This window comes from Phocoena phocoena, chromosome 1 (assembly GCF_963924675.1).
Source record: "Phocoena phocoena chromosome 1, mPhoPho1.1, whole genome shotgun sequence".
NCBI classification, from domain to species: Eukaryota; Metazoa; Chordata; class Mammalia; order Artiodactyla; family Phocoenidae; genus Phocoena; species Phocoena phocoena.
In genome coordinates, this window is record NC_089219.1 from 181,725,433 (window position 1) to 181,746,142 (window position 20,710).

At 41.7% G+C, this 20,710-nt stretch overlaps 1 protein-coding gene across 1 annotated transcript in view; it reads right to left on the reverse strand.

The window, feature by feature from the left end:
* Window positions 1-19,767, reverse strand: part of ASPM (assembly factor for spindle microtubules) — a 67,648-nt gene extending 47,881 nt beyond the window's left edge. The window contains exons 1-3 of the mRNA XM_065887027.1: window positions 19,483-19,767; window positions 8,954-9,097; window positions 7,305-8,799 (exon numbers count right to left, since the gene is read on the reverse strand). Of these exons, the coding sequence (XP_065743099.1) occupies window positions 7,305-8,799; window positions 8,954-9,097; window positions 19,483-19,767 (1,924 nt within the window). The remainder of the gene's footprint in view (window positions 1-7,304; window positions 8,800-8,953; window positions 9,098-19,482) is intronic.
* Window positions 19,768-20,710: the final 943 nt, after the last annotated feature.

Genomic DNA, 20,710 nt, shown 5'->3' on the forward strand with positions numbered 1-20,710 from the left:
TGTCCTGCAAAACCTAAATATTTACTATCTGGACCTTTAGAGGAAAAGTTTGCTCAGCTTTGATTTAGAAGAGTTGCAAATCTACTCCAACTGTCAAAATAAGGAGTATGACCAAATTGTTACATAATAGTTATTAGGTTATAAGGGTCTTTGCATTGTAACATATTTAAAAATAAAAATATGAGGAAAAGTTCCTCATTCTGAAGGCTTGCAAAAGCTGGCCCCTCCGCCTAGAACCATTTTATTCTGTGGGAACCTTCTTTGGACAGGTCTCACAGCTTCTTGTCAGTCACGTAAAGCCAAGTAAAGTGCCCCCACTTCTGTGCTTTCGTGATTCCCTGTGCATAACTCAAAGGACTGGGAACAACTTGAGGACAGGAATGATACCTTTTCTCCTTGTAGCCACAGAGCCTAGAACAATGCATAGGACATAGTAGGTACCTTATCAAGGTTGAATAAATGCACCTTGAAAAACTGACTTCTTTTTCTGCTCTCCTGGGTTTGTCAGAATAGAAAGAAGGCAGACACTCTTAGTGAGTTACCATGCTCATAAATCAGATATCCAGTGTGTGCAATTCTCTTTAAACCTTGCAAAGAGGCTCAGCTCAGCTAGGCGGCCACCCCAAACAAACTGCAGGTTCAAGTGTCAACACATCAGTGGCTTATTTGCTCATTCATTCATTTACTGTGTCATTCATTCATCATTTAGTGTACACCTTGTAGGAGGTCAAAACAGATATGTTCCTTACATTCAAAGAATTTGTTATCTGGTCAGAATATTTCTATAGGAAATAAAATGATGGGAGCAAAGAAATGGAGTTAACAGGTAGATACGAGATGTCTCGTATGCTGCATTCAAATTTGCTAAGGGAATATACATAGAGGAAAAAGTCATCAGGGAATAAAGTACTAGAAATCAGTGAAAGATTTGAGTTAGTGAGAAAACAACATATATGAAAGTTAATAAGAAGATACATGGTCAGGAACAAGATAAGGATGCCCACTCTCATTACTTTTATTCAACATAATCTTGAAAATCTTAGCCACAACAATTAGGCAAGAAAAAGAAAGAAAAGCCATCTAAATTGGAAAGTAAGAAGTAAAAACTGTCACTATTTGCAGATGACATGATGCTATATATATAGAAAACCCTAAAGACACCACCAAAATACTGTTAGAACAATAAACAAATTCAATGAAGTTGCAGGATATAAAATCAATGTACAAAAGTCTGCTGCATTTCTGTACACTAATAACAAACTATCGGAAAGATTCTTACCACATCAAAAAGACTAAAATACCTAGGAATAAATTTAACCAAGGAGGTGACAGGCTTGTACACTGAAAACTATAAAACATTGTTGAAAGAAATTGAAGAAGACACAAATAAATGGAAAGATATTCCTATGTTCATCGTTTTGAAGAATTAACACTGTTCAAATGACTATACTATCCGAAATCTACAGATTCAATGCAATCCCTATCAAAATTCCAATGGCATTTTTCACAGAATGAAAACAAACAATCCTAAAATTTGTATGGAACCATCAAGAAAGACCTCAAATAGCCAGAGCAATCTTGAGAAAGAACAAAGCTGGAGGCATCATGCTCCCTGATTTCAAACTAGATTCAAAAGCTACAGTAATCAAAACAGTATGACACTGGCATAAAAACAGACACATAGATCAGTGGAACAGCATAGAGCCTAGAAAAAAACCCATGCACATATAGCCAATTAATTAATGACAAAGGAGCCAAGAATATACAATGGGGAAAGAAGAGTCTCTTCAATAAATGGTGTTGGGAAAATTGAACAGCCACATGCAAAAATATGAAACTAGACCACTATCTTATACCATACACACAAAAAATAACTCAAAATGGATTAAAGACTTAAATGCAAGACCTAAAGCCATAAAACTCTTAGAAGAAAACATAGGGGGTAAGATCCTTGACATCAGTCTTGGCAATGATTTTTTTGATCCCACACCCAAAGCAAAGGCAACAACAGTAAAAATAAACAAGTGGGACTACATCAAAATAAAAAGCTTCCGCACAGCAAAGGACATCATCAACCAAATGAAATGGCAGCCTACTGAATGGGAGAAAATATTTGTAAATCATATATCTGATAAGGGGTTAATATCCAAAATATATAAAGAACCCATACAATTCAATAGCAAAAAGCAAACCATCTAATTAAAAAATGGACAGAAGAGCTGAATAGACAGTTTTCCAAAGAAAACATACAGATGGCTAACAGATACATGAAACCATGCTTACATCACTAACCATCAGGGAAAGGCAAATCAAAAGCACATTGAGCAAATCACCTCACACCTGTCAGACGGCTGTTATTAAAAAGACAACAAATAACAAGTTTGGAAGGGTGTGGAGAAAAGGGAACCCTTGTTGGTGCAGCCACTATGGAAAATATTATGGAGATTTATCAAAAAATTTAAAACAGAACTACCAAATGATCCAGTACTTCCACTCCTGGGTACTTTCTGAAGAAATGAAAACACTACCTTGGAAAGACACATGTTCACAGCAGCATCATTTACAACAGCCAAGGTGAAAACAACCTAAGTGGTCATTGATGTTGTATACATATGCCATGAAATATTAATTAGCCATAAGAAAGAAAGAGATCTTGCCATTTTCAACAACATGGATGGATCCTGAGGGCATTATGCTGACTGAAATAAGTCAGAGAAAGACAAATACCATATAATCTCACTTACATGTGGCATCTGATGGAAACACAAAAACAAAAAACAAACTCACAGGGCTTCCCTGGTGGCGCAGTGGTTGAGAATCTGCCTGCCAATGCAGGGGACACGGGTTTGAGCCCTGGTCTGGGAAGGTCCCACATGCCGCAGAGCAACTAGGCCCGTGAGCCACACTACTGAGCCTGCGCGTCTGGAGCCTGTGCTCCGCAACCAGAGAGGCCGCGATAGTGAGAGGCCCGCACACCGCGATGGAAGAGTGGCCCCTGCTCACCGCAACTAGAGAAAGCCCTCGCACAGAAACGAAGACCCAACATGGCCAAAAATAAATAAGTAAAATTAAAAAAAAAAGAAAATAAACTTGTTTTTAAAAAAAAACAAACAGATACAGAGAACAGATTGGTGGTTGCCAGAGATGGGGCTGGGGGTGGTGGTGAAATGGGTGAGGGGGTCAAAAGTTACAAACTTCCAGTTATAAAGTAAGTCCTGGGGGTGTGATGTCCAGTGGGGCGGCTGGACAAGACTGCGCTGTGTACTTGAAAGCTGTCGTGAGAGCAAATCTGAAAAGCTCCCACATAATAAGAAACAATTTTTAATTATAATTATGTATGCTGAGAGATGTTAAGAACAACAACAAAAGAGGATACCTGGACGGAATGGCAAGAGTAGCATGGCGAGAATGTTGTTGAATAATAAGACAGCAGGCTGGATAAGGGGAGGTCACATGAAGAGAATCTTAAATGACAGAATAAGGAGCTTGGAAACCATCTGGTGACAGCAGAGGGCCGCTGAAAGTTCTGAGGCAGGAAGCAGGTAAAGCCACGTCCTGGACACCAAGTGCCTCGAGCTAACTGGCACATCACAAGTTTGAGGTTGGTGGATCTCCAAAACTGTCATCCTTGGTCAGTGCCCAAAATAAAAACCTCATGTCTACCCGCTCTCTCTCTTTCTCAAATCACAGTAGGATAGAAAGATGTGGTAGAACATGTACGTTGTAGACAGGGAGACCTGAGTTTAAACCGTGGCTCTATTTTAGGAGACTTTGTGACCTTGGGCAAGTTACTGGCCCTTTTGAGGCTGATATAAGGGACTTAGAGAAGGAAGTCATTCTATACAGAGGGGACAATTAACAGCAAATACCCTGAGAGAAGAGAATGTTGAAGGGTCAAGGATAACAAGGAAGCCAGGGTGACAGAAGCAAGAAGGACAGAGAGGAACGACGGAGGTTGGGAGGAGATTGGGGCAACACAGACCTTACAGGGCCTTGTGCATCATCATTGTAAGAACTTGGCTTCCAGTGAGACGAAAGGTCATCAGGGGCATAGTAACGGACAATGTTAGCATCCACTTAACAAATATTTGAAAAGTATCGCCCTGGTTGCTAAGTGGAAAATAGACTCCAGAGAAGGCAAGGGTGAAAGCAAGATCTGTTAGGGGGCTTGCAGTGTCACAGACAGGCTCAGATGGTGCCATCAGAAATGGTGAGAAGTGATCCAATCCTGAATGTATTGATACTTGGAAGGAACAGAAGATAGGATTTGTCAATGGACTGAATTTGGAATCAGGCAGACTGTGTGCATTTATAGAGAAAGGGTAGGAGAGAAACACACTGAGGGACAATCCCAAGGTTTGGGGCCTGAAATGAGAGGAGGTCATAACAGAAGTGCTGTGTCGGGAGTGATACACCAGGTACACGTGTCACAGGAGTGGGGATAGCAAAGGGCTGGTTTTGGACAAGTTAAAGATGCTCATTTGGCAGTCAAGTAGAAATATTAGATGTTGGATAAATGAGTCTACAGATTAGCCGTCCATCCCAAAGATATAAAATTGTGAGGACTCCATGTACAGATAGTATTGAAAGCTGTGAGATGGCCTGAGATCATTAAGGGAATGAGTGAAAGTATGAACAAGGTTCAGTGACTAAGTCTTCCTGTACTCCAAGGTTGGGAGGCTGGAGAGACACAGTGCTCCAAAGAGAAACCTGAGAAGCAGCCAGTGCCGTGGGAAAAGAACCAGGAGGAAGTGCGGCTGGCAGGATAAAGCATTTCGAGAAGGAGATTCAAAGCATCAGTCTGCCTAAGAGTTCAAGATGAAGACTGAGAAATAACCACCAGACTCAAAGTGTGGACGTGTTCATGACCTTGACAGGAAAAGTTTTAGGAGAGCCGTCAAAATCTGGTTGAAGCGGTTTCAGCCAATAGGAGAGGAATTGGAAACAGCTAACATAAGCAACCTTCAAAGTGATTTTTTTTTACACTAGAAAGCACCTTTTAATTCAAGCACGATGTTTACCCGGAAAAGTATACAGAACTCAGTGAACTATCACAAAGTGGATACCTAGGTTCTTTCAAAGAGTTTTGCTTAAAAGAAAGCAGAAGAAAGGAGCAGGGCCTGAACAGGTAAGTGGTATCAGCAAAAAGTCTTTGTTTCTCTAGGAGCGGGAGGTAAGAACGGCACATTTGTGTGTCAATCACAAATGACCCAGTAGGGAGTAAAACACTGGAGATGTGGGAGAGAGAAGGCAGCTGCTAAAGCAACGTCCGTGTAGAGGGCATCGGGCTTTTGGTGCCGGTAGAGCCCGGCCTCACTGGGCATGCAGACCTTTCAGGCTGTAATAGGAAGTAAGGGAGCAGTGCATGAAAACACAGCGGGGTGGTGGATGCTGCGGAAGTTTCCCTCAGTGAGGCAGGAAGCAGGTTGGGGAAGGAGCAGAGCGCCAGCTCTGGAGCCCTCCTGACCAGGTGGTACCCCAGCCCGACCACTTACCACCCGTGACCTTAGGCAAATTACTCAGCGTCTGGATGCGTACATTCCCTCAACTTCAACATGTATTCATGACAACATCTACTCAGTATGATTGCTGTAGGTAGGTATGAGAGGAGGTAATAGCAAAGCACTTACAACCGGGGCTGCGGAGAACGCAGTCAGTAAATGTTCACTGCTGTTATCCATCCTGAGCGGAGGGAGGGGGTGCTCGAGAAGAAGGGAGGGATGAGATAGGCTGCAGCAAAGTGATAAAGTCAATAAGCCAGGAGGATAGAGCCAAGAGGAGCTACGGGCTTCACTGCGGTTAGTGGTCAGGAATTTGAAGACCAACCAGCAAGGTCCAGGCACAGAGCAGGCAGACTTGGGCTGGGATTGGAATTTGCCAGACAAGCACAATGAACATAAGAGAGGTGAACAAAGGGATTATGAGGAACTGTGGAATCCAAGCTGAATAAGTAAGAAAGTGAGGATATAATGAGGTGAGGGCTGGGGAAATGGGGCTGGATTAGTTGGGTTCTACAGAAAATGCTGAGATCATAGCAAGAGAGATGCCTTTAGGACAGTGTGGCCCAAGTAGGCTGGAACTAACACGCCAGGATATTGGAAGGCTCTCCTACAAGCACCTTGAAATCATAAAGAATCATCGTAAAGTAGTAGTTTTGGAGAAGGTCTCGTGAGCCAAATGTAAAAATCTCGAGTTACCTCTCACTGTAAAGAGGAGAACTCTGGGTGGGATAGTATGAAAAACGAACTTCAAGCTGTTTGTTGCTATTTGCTTTCTTTTCATTTGTTTTTAAGGAAGAAATGAGAAGCAATAGTCTGGAAGCAGATATGAGACAGTGGGCAGTCCACTGTCCCACCGAGATACTCAAGGCCAGAGGAGCGGGAGAGAAGACAGCCAGTGCTGGAAAGGGTTGCATGAGAGCAGTGTTCTCGGGGGAGGGCCAGGCTCAGCGTGGGAACAGGAGGGAGTATCCAGAAGACAGGCGCTAAGGAAGGGCAGTGAGTCCACAGGGCACAGACCCTGTAAAGAGCTGCGGAGAAGGAGTGGAAGATGGTCCCAGTTAGGCGGTGTGCAAAGAAAAATGAGATGAAATAGAGAGGGGGATATTTCCTAGGAGTCCTAGAGCTCTTTTAAATTACCTGTTAAATAACCTGTGTGGTTTGTTTTCCTGTGGGGACCTTGATTGGCGTCTGAGGGAACTGCGGTTAAAAGGTCATGATGGGATTGGCCCTAACAGTTTTCAAGGCAGACAGCAGTAGTACGGCTGTGAGCGCTAGGGAAGGAATGGTGAAGTTTTCCCCAAAGGAATGAGGAGCTCAGGTGCCCCGTCTTCATTCCTAAATAACGGCCAAGTAAAGGCTGAGCAGAATGATGTCCCCGGAGCACAGGGAGTGTAAAGGCCTTCTCTGCATCCCCCCAGGTGGTGTGATGTGGCCAGGCATTCACTGGGTCCTCCATCAGGGCCTGGACTAAGGTGAGGCACGTAAAGTACAACACTAGAGGCGGGGGCCAAAAAACTCAGTCATCAAGTATTTTAATGCAATATTTTTTAAAAATCAAAATTAATGCAGAAAAATTACGATGAACAAAACGTTAAACGTTAAAAGTTTAAAAAAGAACGAGATCACAGTGATTGCAGAGTTCAGCCCTGCGCTACGTTTGCTCCATCTTCCACTAAGCAAATTGGTAAATGAAAAGTACAAGTAAATTCAAGCTTATCGATAGCAATTTACTAGACCAAAAGAAACAGAAAATATGCCCTGCATAGCTATACTTTCATTAAAGATTTTATTAACAAGACTCACCAGTTTTCTTCTTCAGCTTTAATTTCTCTCTGTTGCTAATACATTTCGAGGTGGAGGTTATCACTTTCTTTGTGTTTTTAACAGTTGATGTTTTGGACTCCACAGGAGAATAATGGATCCTTTTGATTTCTTGTACTTCTGTGTATTCTGTAACTGTAACCTTCAAATTTGCATCTTCTGTGTTTCCCTCACTCTTTCTTTTACGAGCAACTAAAGCTACCTTTGAGGGAGGAGTTATCACATTTTTATAACTCTTAGGTCTACTCAGTATTAAATCTCTAGCTGGAAGAAAAGAATGAAAATCACCTTTCTCTTTGTGATCATCTGTTTCTTTTTCACACTCACCCACTACAACACTGAGACATCTTTTTGCCTTCGGTTTATCAGCCTCCGTTTGGTTTTCTCTGGCACAAGTGGGCTTTCTTTTAGTAACAGTGGCAGAAAGTATTGGGCGTCTCTTAAGAGGTTTATCATGGTTGTGACTAGAAATATCCTGAACTGCAGAAAATTTAGACTGGTTCCGTTTCTTAAAAGTATAACAATTTGACTTCATTTCTAAAGCTTTGGATTCTTCAAAAGTAGCTTTTGGAGATTTTGAACACTGATATTCAGGAATACAAGGTAAAACTTCATTTTTTCTCTCATCCTGAGAAGGTTGTGAGGCCTGAGAATTTACATTTGATAATGGTGACAATTTACATGTTTGCTGAGATACACATATGTATGCCATATTATCTTTTAAAAATTGATTTGGGGATAGAATTGGATTAATTGACTCTGATCCTAGATCCTGATTTAGTCCATAATTATCATTTATGAAAGAATCTGGACTTAAAATTGTCCGATAAATTTCACATACACTTTTTGACTCCAAAATCACAGGCCTTGAATTACCTTTCACACACATACCTGGTGAAAGACACATCACTAATTCTCGTTCATTATTAGCTGCACGGCTGTTATTCACAAAGGAATCCGGACTTAGAAAATTTCCTTGGCTTTGTGTGATGTTCAACGTTGAAGAATAGTTTGGGGTAAGAGTAAGTTTACTGTTCTCTTCAATTTGGTCACTAAGATTATTTATGGAGTCAAAGGAAGTTTCAGTTATGACTGTCTCATTAAAATGAAAATCGTTTACAATGTTGGCACCTTCTACTTTTAATACTTCCCCATTTTCAGATGCAGGAAGGGATGTGTAGGTAGTAGATTGATGGACAGAAACTGGCAAGCAGGTCTCCCCATGGCACTCTTGCAAAGTGGGACTGATAGGTGATATGGGTATTTTATTTTCTTCAAGGTTTAAAGAATTGTTTTCTGTTGGGGAACAGCTTTCGTTCGTAGCCAGATTCTCACATGCTTGTAGTGGGCTCCTAACTCTGTCAAATTTTGAGGAAACATTAAATGTTTTATCTACATTTTGAATATTTGAAATCTTCTGGTTATGACCTGAAGAGGCTGATACTTTCTTTTTATTAATGGTATCCCAAAGACTCCTCTGCAAAAATAAGAAAACATACAGATTAAGTTACTAACTATTGAATAGTACCTTTAAGCAAAATTATGTATGCTACCTCAAGACTGTTAACAAAATAATTTTTACGTATTATTATTTTCCTAGAGTAAATTACAGAATGATGAAAACTTAGTACCTTTTTCTTTTTCGGCTCTTCTGCATTTCCTAGTAATATAGCTTGGTGTTTCAGAACATCATTTACAAGAAATGTCACGATCTCTCTTACTCGGCCTCCTTTTAACGGTGTCCAGGTAATAGAAATAACAATTTTTTCTTTAGGCTATAATCAAAAGAATACATTTTAAATGACTATAACAGTAGTGATGTATAATAACCAAAATGTATTATATGCAACTTAGAATACAGTAGATGATTAATAATTGTTACTCACCAACACTCTATACCCTAACAACGTTTAGAAATCAAATATATTTTCCTACCCTATCTCATTTCATTATAAGGAAAAAAGTTACTAGCAATAAGAAGCTTCACAACAAAATAAAATTATAATAATCACTCAGTGGTTTTTAAAAATTTAATCACATATTTCCACTTCTTTAGAATATGTACAGAACCTCTATTTCAAATATAATGACCTTACATTAGAAAGAATTTTTCAAAAAGCAATGTAAAGATGATCAGCTAAATTCCTTGCTCTCCACTTCTCTAAAGTCCATATTATCATTATCGATATTTGTTAAATACTTACTTCGTTCCAGGCATAGTTTCAGGTACCTAATATAACTAGTCAAATCCTCACATCCCTAGGAAGCAGATACTGTGATGATGCACATTTTACAGATGAAGTAATCAAGGTCCAGAATGCTTTAAGTATTTTGCCAAAGTCATACCGCTAGTAATTAGAACCCAGGCAGTCTGAGTCCAGAGTTTAAACCTTAACATCTACACCCTACAGCCTGGCAGGAATTTGCAAAATGCAAAACCCTCACATGACAAAACAAACTCTGTCTTTGTTGTTTTTCAGGGGAAAAAAAAGACAAGTTTTGTTTGTTTGTATGTATGTATGCATGTATTTAGACAAATTAAAATAGAAGTTTTACTGCAGAAGTTGTATTACGGTAATGCCAGAAGGGAGGAGAGATGGTAGACCAACTACCAACATTAGGACCCACGATTACACAACCCGAAAGACAAGAAATGGTAGAGCTGAACTGGTATCAGCCTCACAGAGGAGGTCAGACCTTTACAGCTTTTCCCCTGGACAGAAAAAGCAATTCTCCTGTCCTCTTCACAGTACCTGGGCTTCTCAGAACTCATACTCCTAGAGTTTAGTTATACAGGTGCCTGCTTTTAGTACCAAGCTTGCCTGCCATATAATAAAAGTCCTTACTTTGATGTCTGTCTTTTATTCCCTTCCTTATGCTTGGCCATGGGCCCAGTAGAAGCATACTCCAGTTTCGTGATACTGAATGAATATCTTTGGATCTTTCTTGTTGAATTATGCTAACTCAGTTAAGTGACCAGCTACAGCAAAAACAACAAGAATAAAATCATAAGAAAAACTCTGGTGAAGGCTAGCCTCCCCCTTGTCTGGCCTTGCAGAATTCCTGAGCTTCTCAACAACTTAGTATCCATAATTAGGTGAGTGTCCGAGACTCACTTTCAGAGCTCTGAAGGCCTCAGTAGATGGGTAAACTGGAAAAATCTCAGTCCCAGAAACCACACACACCATTTTCAACCCACCTGTTGTTATCCTAGGTCAGATCAGACTCACACAACTCTAATAAAAGGAAGGGGGATTATAAGCAAAGGTTAGGGTTGGAAGATCCCCCGAACTTAGAGCTTAAATGGGCTTTGTCTCATTTCACTAAATTTCAAGTCATCACTTTGTTAAATTAATGTTTAACAGCACATCTGTGGTAGGCTAGATTATTTTGGTTCCAGGCTAGGATGTTTCTGGTTCTGTGATGTGTGCTCCCCATATAGAAATCATTAGGTCAGTGAATGTTCTTTCTTTTTTTGTCATATACAGACATACCTTGTTTTATTTTTCTTTATTTTGCTTCACAGATACTGCATTTTTTTTTTTAAACAAATTGAAGGTTTGTGGCAACCCTTCATCGAGCAAGTCTGTTGGTGCCATTTTTCCCACAGCATTTGCTCACTTTGTATCTCTGTGTCACATTTTGGTAATTCTTGCAATATTTCAAACTTTTTCATTATAATATTTGTTCTGGTGCTCTGTGATCCTTGATGTTAGTATTGTAATCGTTTGGGGTCCAGGAACTGAGCCCATAGAAGACAGCAGCCTTCACTGAGAAATGCTGTGTGTGTTCTGACTGCTCCACTGACCAGCTGTTCCCCCGCGTCTCTCCCTCTTCCTCGGCCTCCCTGTTCCCTGGTTCCCTGAGACACAACAACATTGAAATTAGGCCAGTGAACAACCCTTCGACGGTCTCTAAGTGTTCAAGTGAAAGAAAGAGTCGCATGTTTCTCACTTTGAATCAAAAGCTAGAAATGATTAAGCTGAGTGAGGAAGGCACGTCGGAAGCGTTGACAGGAGGAAAGTTGGGCCTCCTGCGTCCAGCTGTGAATGAAAAGGAAACGTTCTTAAAGGTGATGACCTATTTAAGATCATTTAAAACTCAAAATGGAGCAACTGTTGTTCAGGCATCCAAAATGGAACCTGGTGGCCATCGTGGATGTGGTTTTAGACACATTCCTGCATCAGTAAGAACCTGAATTTTCTGAACGGTATCAGACTCAAGGATACTGAGGTAGGAGATAGACGGGCCCTTGGGCTGGACAGCTGGTGTTTGTCAAGCGGAGGAAAATCTGTTCTCCCTGGACACTCCAAGGACAAAGTTAATGGCAGGAGCTGAGCTCTGCTGGAGTAACAAGATAAGATGACCACTCCTGACTCCTTGGGAGTCAAAAAGGAGGGGGCACCACCCCATAATAGGTGATGCCAAGCCTCTCACAGCCCCTGTGATGGAACCCATCTTGGAAAAAAGATGCACACACATGTTGGGGAGGGTCCTAGAACAGGTCATTTGTGGGAAAAGAAGTGAGATAATTGGCCAAAGGTGAACAAAGACCCGGAAGGACTGTCCTGTATAAAGGGTTTAAATCGCCTCTTCACTGCACTCCTCTTCGTTAGGAAGGACAACCACACCCTTTCTCCCCAGGTGTGTATTGCTTCAGTCTTAAATAAACAAACCGCTTCTCCGTGTGCTCTCCCACTTGTTGTGCTGTGTCTCTAATAATAAACTTTGTACCTGTTTTTACAGTTTTTGCCTCCTTGAAACATTCTCGCTTTCAAATGGGGGTAAGAGCCAGGGCCACTTTGCTTCTAGCCTCTGGCCCCTGGTGGTCTGGCAGCTAGGATTCCTGGTTTTCATCCAAGTTACCCAGGTTCAATTCCTGGGCAGGGAACTAAGATCTCACTTCAAGCCACAGCTCACTTCTGTCTCTCTGAAATCACTACTACCAGCCGTTCTCAAAACAGTATCTGCTAGAACTGCCAGCTGCAACATTATGGTCTCAAGGCCTCCCCTTGTAACTCTGCAACCCTTCTGGACCCCAACAAATCCTGGCTTAACAAGCACCCTTACTTCTTGCCAGCTCCAATCCTAATGCTTGATGAACAACTTATGTCACTTTCCTGTTTTTTGCCTTAATAAGCTTTCCTCATTTTGTAGTCTGATGGAACACAATTCAAGTACTTTTTGGATCTGTGTCTCCTGGGCTGGAGTCCTAACAAACCCAAATAAACACCTCTTTATTTCAATCAGTTCTTGGAATTCTTAGTTAACAAAGGAAATTAAAAGTGCTACTCCAGTGAACACAAGAATGTTAAGAAAGCAAAACAGCCTTATTGCTGACATGGAGAAAGTATTAATGGTCCGGACAGAAGATCAAACCAGCCACAACATTCCCTTAAGCCAAAGCCTCATCCAGAGTTAAGATCCTAACTCTCTGCAATTCTATGAAGGCTGAGAGAATTAAAGAAACTGTAGAAGAGTTTGAGGCTGGCAGAGCTTGGTTCATGAGGTTTAAGGAAAGAAGTCATCTTCACAACATTAAAAGTGCAAGGTGAAGCATGAAGTGCTGATCTAGAAGCTGCAGCAAGTTATCCAGGAGATCTCCTAAGATAATTAATGAAGGTGATTGCACTAAACAACAGGTTTTCAGTGTAGAGGAAACAGCCTTCTACAGGATAAAGATGCAATCTAGGACTTTCATAGCTGGAGAGGAAAAGTCAATGCCTGGCTTCAAAGCTTCAAACGACAGGCTGACTCTCTCTCTAGGGACTAATGCAACTGGTGACTTCAAGTTGAAGTTAATGCTTGCTTACTATTCTGAAAGTCCTACGGCCCTTAAGAATTACACTGAATCTACTCTGCCTGTGTTCTGTAAATGGAACAACTAAATCTGGATGATGGCACATCTCTTTACAACATGGTTTACCAATATTTCAAGCCCACTGTTGAGACATACTGCTCAGAAAAAAAGACTAAATTCCTTTCAAAATATTATTGCTCACTGACAAGGCACCTGGTCACCCAAAAGCTCTGATGTAGCAGTGAGATTAATGTTATTTTCATGCCTGCTAGCACAACATCTATTCTGCAGCCCATAGATTAAGGAGTAATTTCAACTTTCAAATCTTATTAAGAAATACATTTCATAAGCCTATAGTTGCCATAGATAGTGATTCCTCAGATGGATCTGGGAAAAGTAAATTGAAAACTTTCTGAAAGGGATTCAGCATTCTGGATGCCATTAAGAACATTCATGATTCATGGGAAGACGTCAAAATATCAACATTAACAGGAGTCTGGAAGAAGTTGATTCTAATCCTCATGAATGACTTTGAGGGTTTCAGTTACTTCCTGGAAGTAACTGAAGATATGGTAGAAATAGCAAGAGAACTAGAATTGTAATAGGGAAGAACAAATCTGACTCCATATTAGATCTGTTTCTTTTACTTTAAACTTTGTACTCTGTTGCTTTTGCTACAAGTTAAAAATGTTGCCTATAGCCTGAAATATACAGGATAGCCCATTCTCAAGGCTCTGACCTTTAAAGGCATAACACTTTTCCATTCATATAGAGATTCAAAAGCCGCAGAACAGAGAATAACATTTGTCTTGTTGGAGGTTTATAGGAACATCATGACCTGACCTACAGGGACAGCTGCAAGAGCAAAGGATTCTGACACCAAGAAGTTTGCAACAACTAACAACAGACCCTCCCCTTTTAATATAAAAGAAGCCTGAATTCTAACTCAGGTAAGATGGTTCTTTGGAACACTAGTTCGCCATCTTCTTGGTCAGCTGGCTTTCCAAATAAAGTCACTATTCCTTGCCCTAACGACTTGTCTCTAGATTTATTGTCCCATTGTGTGGTGAGTAGTACGAGCTTGGACTCGGACAACAGATTTAAAAGTGGTGCTTGCAGATGTGACTGAATTGCTGCAATTTCATGATAAAACTTGAATGGATGAGAAGTTGCTTCTTATGGATGAACAAAGAGAATGGTTTCTTGAGATGGAATCTACTCTTGGTGAAGATGCTATGAAGATTACTGAAATGACAACAAAGGATTTAGAATATTACATAAACTTAGTTGATAAAACAAGGCAGGGCTTGAGAGGATTGACTTTAATTTTGAAAGACGTTCTACTGTGGTTAAAATGTTATCAAACAGCATCGCAGGCTACAGAGAAATTGTTCATGAAAGGAAGAGTCAATCAATGCAGCAAACTTCACTGTTATCTTGTTTGAAGAAATTGCCACGGCAACCCCACCCTTCAGCAGCCACCACCCTGATCAGTCAGCAGCATCAACATGGAGGCAAACCCTCCATGAGCAAAAAGATTACAGTTTGCTGAAGGCTCAGATTGTTAGCATCTTTTAGTAGTAGTGTTTTTAACTTAAGATATTGTCTTTTTAGACATGATGCTATTGTACACTTAATAATTACAGTATAGTGTAAACATAACTTTTATATGCACTGGGAAACCAAAACATTCTTGTGACTTGCTTTACTGTGATTTTCACTCTATTGCAGTGGTCTGAAACTGAACCCACAATATCTCCAAGGTCTGCCTGTACAACTGACATAATGGGCATATCTATCAAATTTTGTTCTTATTGAGATTCAAATGAAATTATCTGTTTAGGATAAATTCAAGAGTGTGAACTCTTACTACTTGCTTCTCAATTTATATATAGAAAATTTTAAAAGGGGGTGTCCCTTCTAAAGAGTTACTGTTATTTAACAAATAGTTATTGAGTGCCTAATGGCATACATAGTGCCTGACACAGGACAGGCATACCTTAAATATTTAAGTGACAAAATTATTGAATGAATGAAAAGGAGACATGGTCTCTGGCCTCATGGACACTATATTCTTCTCAATAAAAGAAATTACAAAATCTAAGTGAAAAGATAAATACAAAAATACAAGTCCCCAATACTGTTATCAATAAAACAAAAAAAAGGTTTGAGAGAGCCAGAGTGAAGGGACCTATAATCTCTAACTGGGTGATCAGAGAGTATACTACTCATTTTTAAGCTAAGACAAAGTATAAGAATGAGCTGGACAGACAGAGCTAAGGGAGGAGCAATTCAGCAGAACGTGCCAGCATGTACACAGCCCTGAAACAAGAAACTGCTTAGTGTATCCCTAGAAACAAATAGAGGACCAGTGTGGCTTCATGTTAGCGGGAAGGCAAATGACCTGTGATACATGAGGTTGGAGAGAGAAGCAGAGGACTATGGTATATATGTAATCTCTTTAACAGATTTGAACATTATAAACAGCATTACTTAGGTGTACATTTTGTGGCTGCAGAGGCTTTGTTTTTTTTGTTTGTTTGCCTATTTTCTTTAAGGCATACCAAAATGAAGTGCTAGTCTTTTTATCCTTAACTGAAAGGTTAATCAGCTAACTCAGGAGGAGAGCACATTGGGAAGAAGATGCTCAGAGCGCTCATCCCCTTTTCCTTTTCCATGCCCCCTCATCCATCCACCTTCCCATGAGGAAGCCCTTCGTTAATCTGTAACAATCCATAGACTGAGACAGTGAGAGCGACTCAGTTCTGAAAAATATGTCAAGGGATTTATAACTGATACATGCTTTTTGGACTGCAGTGATAGTCTAGCTACAAAACTTCACCTTTTATGGAGACATATACCCTCAGAGGTGTAAAAACAGAAATAAAACATAAAGCATTTTACTTTTTCCCTTTTGTAGATCTTTATTTGGTCTCCCCCACCCCCCAACTCCACCCTTTAAAAAAATTTCTTCGGTAACTCAAACAAATGAAGGAACAGATCTGTTATACTACTTTCTTTTAAATATGCCTCTATTACCTTCAGTAATGGCATTCTTGGATATGCATCACTGTTAATTTTTTGAACAGAAGCATTGCCATGTGTCTGAGATAAGAATTTTACTATTTTATCTAGATTCTGAAAGATAGCAGAAAGTCAGAATTACAATAAAAAAAGTGGGCTGCATTTCCCTCCTTTGGGAGAAGATTAAAAAAATGTTATCAATAAACAAGATGATCTCTCATAATTCCATCTAGTCCTAAGATTCTGTGGTCTTTGTTTACAGTGACAAATCAGAAAATGGTAGTTGCAGCCAGTGACAACTGAAGCGGCCTTGTTATTAAATGGATCTGGCCCGCCCCCTTGTGGCCATAAGTGCAATGACCATAACTGTCTGAGAAGCCTGGCTGTGAAGGAGGAGGGAAGAGTAAGGTTTGGGGCTGCCCTGCCAGTCAGTTCATCCAAGTCCCCCAGTCACATCAAATTAGCATCAAACTCATTGCACAATAGACGGGTGGCTTATTTTCTTGAAGAAGTGCGAGCTGCCTCATGTTGGCCTCTACTCGTTTGCAGAGCAAAAGCTCCTATTCCCAGAACTGGCACCAATGAGTCTGTTAAACCATCCAGTTGAGTTGTTCATAACCCTGGTTACAGAGATCATTTGAGGGGTTTGTAAAAAGTAAAAACGCCCCGACCCTCCTCTATGTCCTCCCCAGGAGTGATGCTGTAGCGGGGTCCTGGTACCGGTGGTTTTTTTAAAGCTCACCACTGAGGTAACGTGCAGTCAGGATGGAAACACCACGTAGCTTAATCCCATTCAATAGGATGGCTGGTGATTTTAACTGAATGTCATTATGAAGACCTAGACCCAAATGACAAACCCCCTACATTACAGCAGTCCTATGCAGATTCTAACACACCAGTATTATTGAAGTTTTAAAAAGAATGACTAGGAGATTAAAAGAAACCCAAAAGATCATTTAAAAAAGTTTTCCTTGGATTGGCCCCAGTAAATCTGCTCTACAAAAATATCCCAAATGACAGTCTTCTGGTCCTCACTCCTTATTAGGCCTAGATACATTGTACTGTAGACCTATTTTTATACTAATTGTGAATTTCTGTCACTATTTGGCAAGTATAACACTTTACCTAGTGGTTCTTGAGATGCCATCTGCGTACATCGAGTTTTCTGTATTTACCCCCAGAAATTCACATTAGTAAGTGTGGAGTGGTGAGTACAAATCTCCCTCATTTAACAAGCAATCCAGACAGATTTGATGCAAGTGGTTGAGGCATCTCAGAGAAATACTGCTTAGTCATACCGTGACATGCTAATTCACTGAAGGTGTGCGGTGTGTTTTAGTTAAGGGATGTTCTAATATTTATTTTCTACTACAGTGCTTTTCAAAATGTGGTCCCTGGACCAGTAGCAGAGGCATCACCTGGGAACTTCTTAGAAATGCAAGTTCTGGTCCTATTCTACACATATGGAATCAGAAACTCTGAAGGTGGGGACCCAAAAGTATTTTAACCAGCCCTCCAGGTGATTCTGATGCATTCTTAAATGTGAGAACCACCGGTCTCCTCAAAACATCCCAACCTCCTTGATAGCTGTTTGATGTAGCTTCTTCTTGTTCTTAGAATTTTCCCCTCAAACTCCTAACATATGTCTTTAGGGAGGAACCATGTCTCACGTCTATAAATCAATATAAGGGACAGCGCATGGGATTTAAAATTATAAGACCTGGATGGGAATCCCAGCTCTGTCAATTGCTATGAATAAAACCATGCATAAATATTTCCACCCTCTGAGCATATTTCCTCATTAAAAATCAGGAAGAGAACATTTATTCAGGACACAGAGTCCAGACTTTTGCTTGAAGCTTTCTCTCATTTGAGCACCATGCACAGCTGCAGTTGGCATTACTTCCAACCAATGGATGAGGAAATAGACACGGAAGACACAGAAGAGCGAACTGAGCTGCCTACCCTGATCCATTGGACACAAACCCTTTGACAGTGTTGCCTTATCTACAAATGTGGATAAGGACTCCATGAGTTTGATGTAAGGATTAAATAAGGCAACAGAGTTTAAAAGAATTTGTAAATGGTGAACATTATGTTTGTATGTATTATCTTAGTGGCTTGGTGGGTTAAGTGGAATCAGCACACTCAGACCTGAAGCTGAGGGAAATCAACAACTAATAAAAGACAAGTTTTGTTTTAAAGCAGAAACCATAACACATCATAAAACAGATGGTTTAAAATATAAGAACAGTTAACTTTTACAGTATAAAAAGTATAATTCTAAAAATACAAACCCCCAAAACTTTAGTTCCACAAAACAAAAAAGAACAAGGAGAAGCATTATGTAGATAGAAAAATGTATATATCTTTTCACGAAAAGAAAAGCAAACATTTATAAACTAGAGAGAAGGGGCAGGTTCTTAAGTGTAGCTGAACCACTGCTTAGCACAAGTCAACAGACCTCAGATTAAAGCCTCTTCTCACTGCCTTAGGAAGCAGTTATTTACATAAGGAGTGAGACTCCCTCAGCTAATTTTTGTTTTCTTTTCACCCTTTTAGAGATTCTAATCAATGGAAAGACCACAGAAATCAAAATAAGAAAGTAAATTCTCTAGATTTTGGTGACAGGAATGGGAGCATTACTCTGGCCAATGCAATGAAGAAAAGCTACCCACAAAGTTCTTGAAACAACAGTCATAAAATTAAATTCGAATCACCGTTAAAACTACACTACAGCAAACAAACAAAAATAAGATTAAAATAATAAGGTGTTCATACTGGTTGAAAACAACGCTGAGGAAGTGTTTTTGGTTTTGTTGCTATAGACGTTTGGCCAAAACAAAGCTCACCGGAATAGTAGTTACCCTGACCCTGTGGAATCAGTTTCCCTATGGAAACTGAAGTGGATATTTAAGATGACTGATGGAAAGCAATTAAAAAAACCCTGCTCTAACCAAAGTACTCCTGGCAGTTTTAAATACAGACAGATGGATGGATAGAGAGACAGATGAAAGATAAGAATATTGATTTTAAAAGTGCCATCCATTACTCTAGAACCGCAAGTCTTCTCGAGGCCTGAAGTCTATGAAAAACGCTTCTCTGTAACAGAAAGCTAGGAAAGGGCTTCTAAGGATGCTCCGCGCAGGCGCGTGGACGCGATGTCACCGCCCGAGTCCCCGCTGACCAGGCTCCTCTGCCCCGGGGACCACGGCTCACCCAGCGTTAGAGGGAAGGACCTGGCTTTATCTCCAGGCCTCAGGTCCGCTGCTGCTCGTTCCGAGGCCCCTCCAAGAGCGCGGCGGGGTGACCGCGGAGGGCCCACTCCCCTCCTACCTGCAGCACGAAGGCGCTCGGCCAGACGGTGAAGCCGCACTCGGCGGCCGGGCCACGGGACAGCCTCACGGCGGTCGTCTCCTCGTTGGGGTTGTCCAGGGCCAGGGGCAGCGTCCGCGAGGCTCCCAGGCGCACGTCCCCGAAGCAGAGGAAGGGCGACCTGCAGAAGTGGCTGAGGGACAGGACCGGCGGGGAGGCCGCCTCCTCCTCGGCCCGGGAGCCCCGCGGCCTCGGTTCCGGGGGGCTCCGCTCCCAGCGGTCGCGCCCCCGACGCCTAGTCGCCATGGCGGCCTCTGGGCCCAACGGGCTGCTCCGAGCCGCCGTGCAGGAACGCCCACCGTGTCCTCTCGGGAAGCTGGGGGAATTGGAGCGAATTCGCCCCCTTTCTCGTGCGATCGCCGGGACCCGGTAAATAAGCCGGACACACAGACTCGCAAACTGGAAACAGGAGCAAACAGCGCAGGTTGTTTGCTCTGTTTAAACTTCCCGCCGCCACCAATAGGGGCGCCCGGACCCGCCCACCTCCCCGCGAGGCCAATCATCGGGCAGCAGTCCCGGCCAATGAGAAGAGGGCGCCTTATTTAAACGTGATGACCGCGGCGCCTGGCTCTGCGCGCGGAGGCGACAGTGGCTTCGAGGTCTCGGTGGCCCCTGAGGCCCGGGACTCAGACTCGGAATTCGCCTTTCGGTTTTGTGAACAGGCTGCTTGAAAGAAAGAGAGTCACAGCACTTCCACCGTAAATGCAGCAGTCATTGCCTTGCTGGGACAGTCATTTCCCTCCCCCAGTATACCCGCCCAGGGTCACAACCCTAAGCTCCCCGCATAGGCTTCCTGGGCCCAAATGGGAGAAAATGAGGAAAATTAAATGTATAGTTAGTGTGAACGTGCTGATGTCAGTGCCTGACCCCAGCAGGGGCTCAGTGATACTGGGAGCAAAACTAGGTAAACAAACAAAACCTGAGATTCCCAGAAATTCATAAGCGATGGTCTTGACTGGCATTGCCCTTGACAAATAACTTCTCGGTTTTCATTTTAATTGTAGACATCTGATAATAATGGTTATCGCTTACATGTTACTCTTTGCCAGGCATTGTTTTAAGCCCTGCACATATTTATCTCAACCTTCACTTCAACCCTGTGAGGGAGGTGCCATGATTTGTGCTTCACAGATGAGCGAGGCCGGCGTCCAGCCAGCCAGGAAGTGGCAAATCCAGGAGACGGCCACTG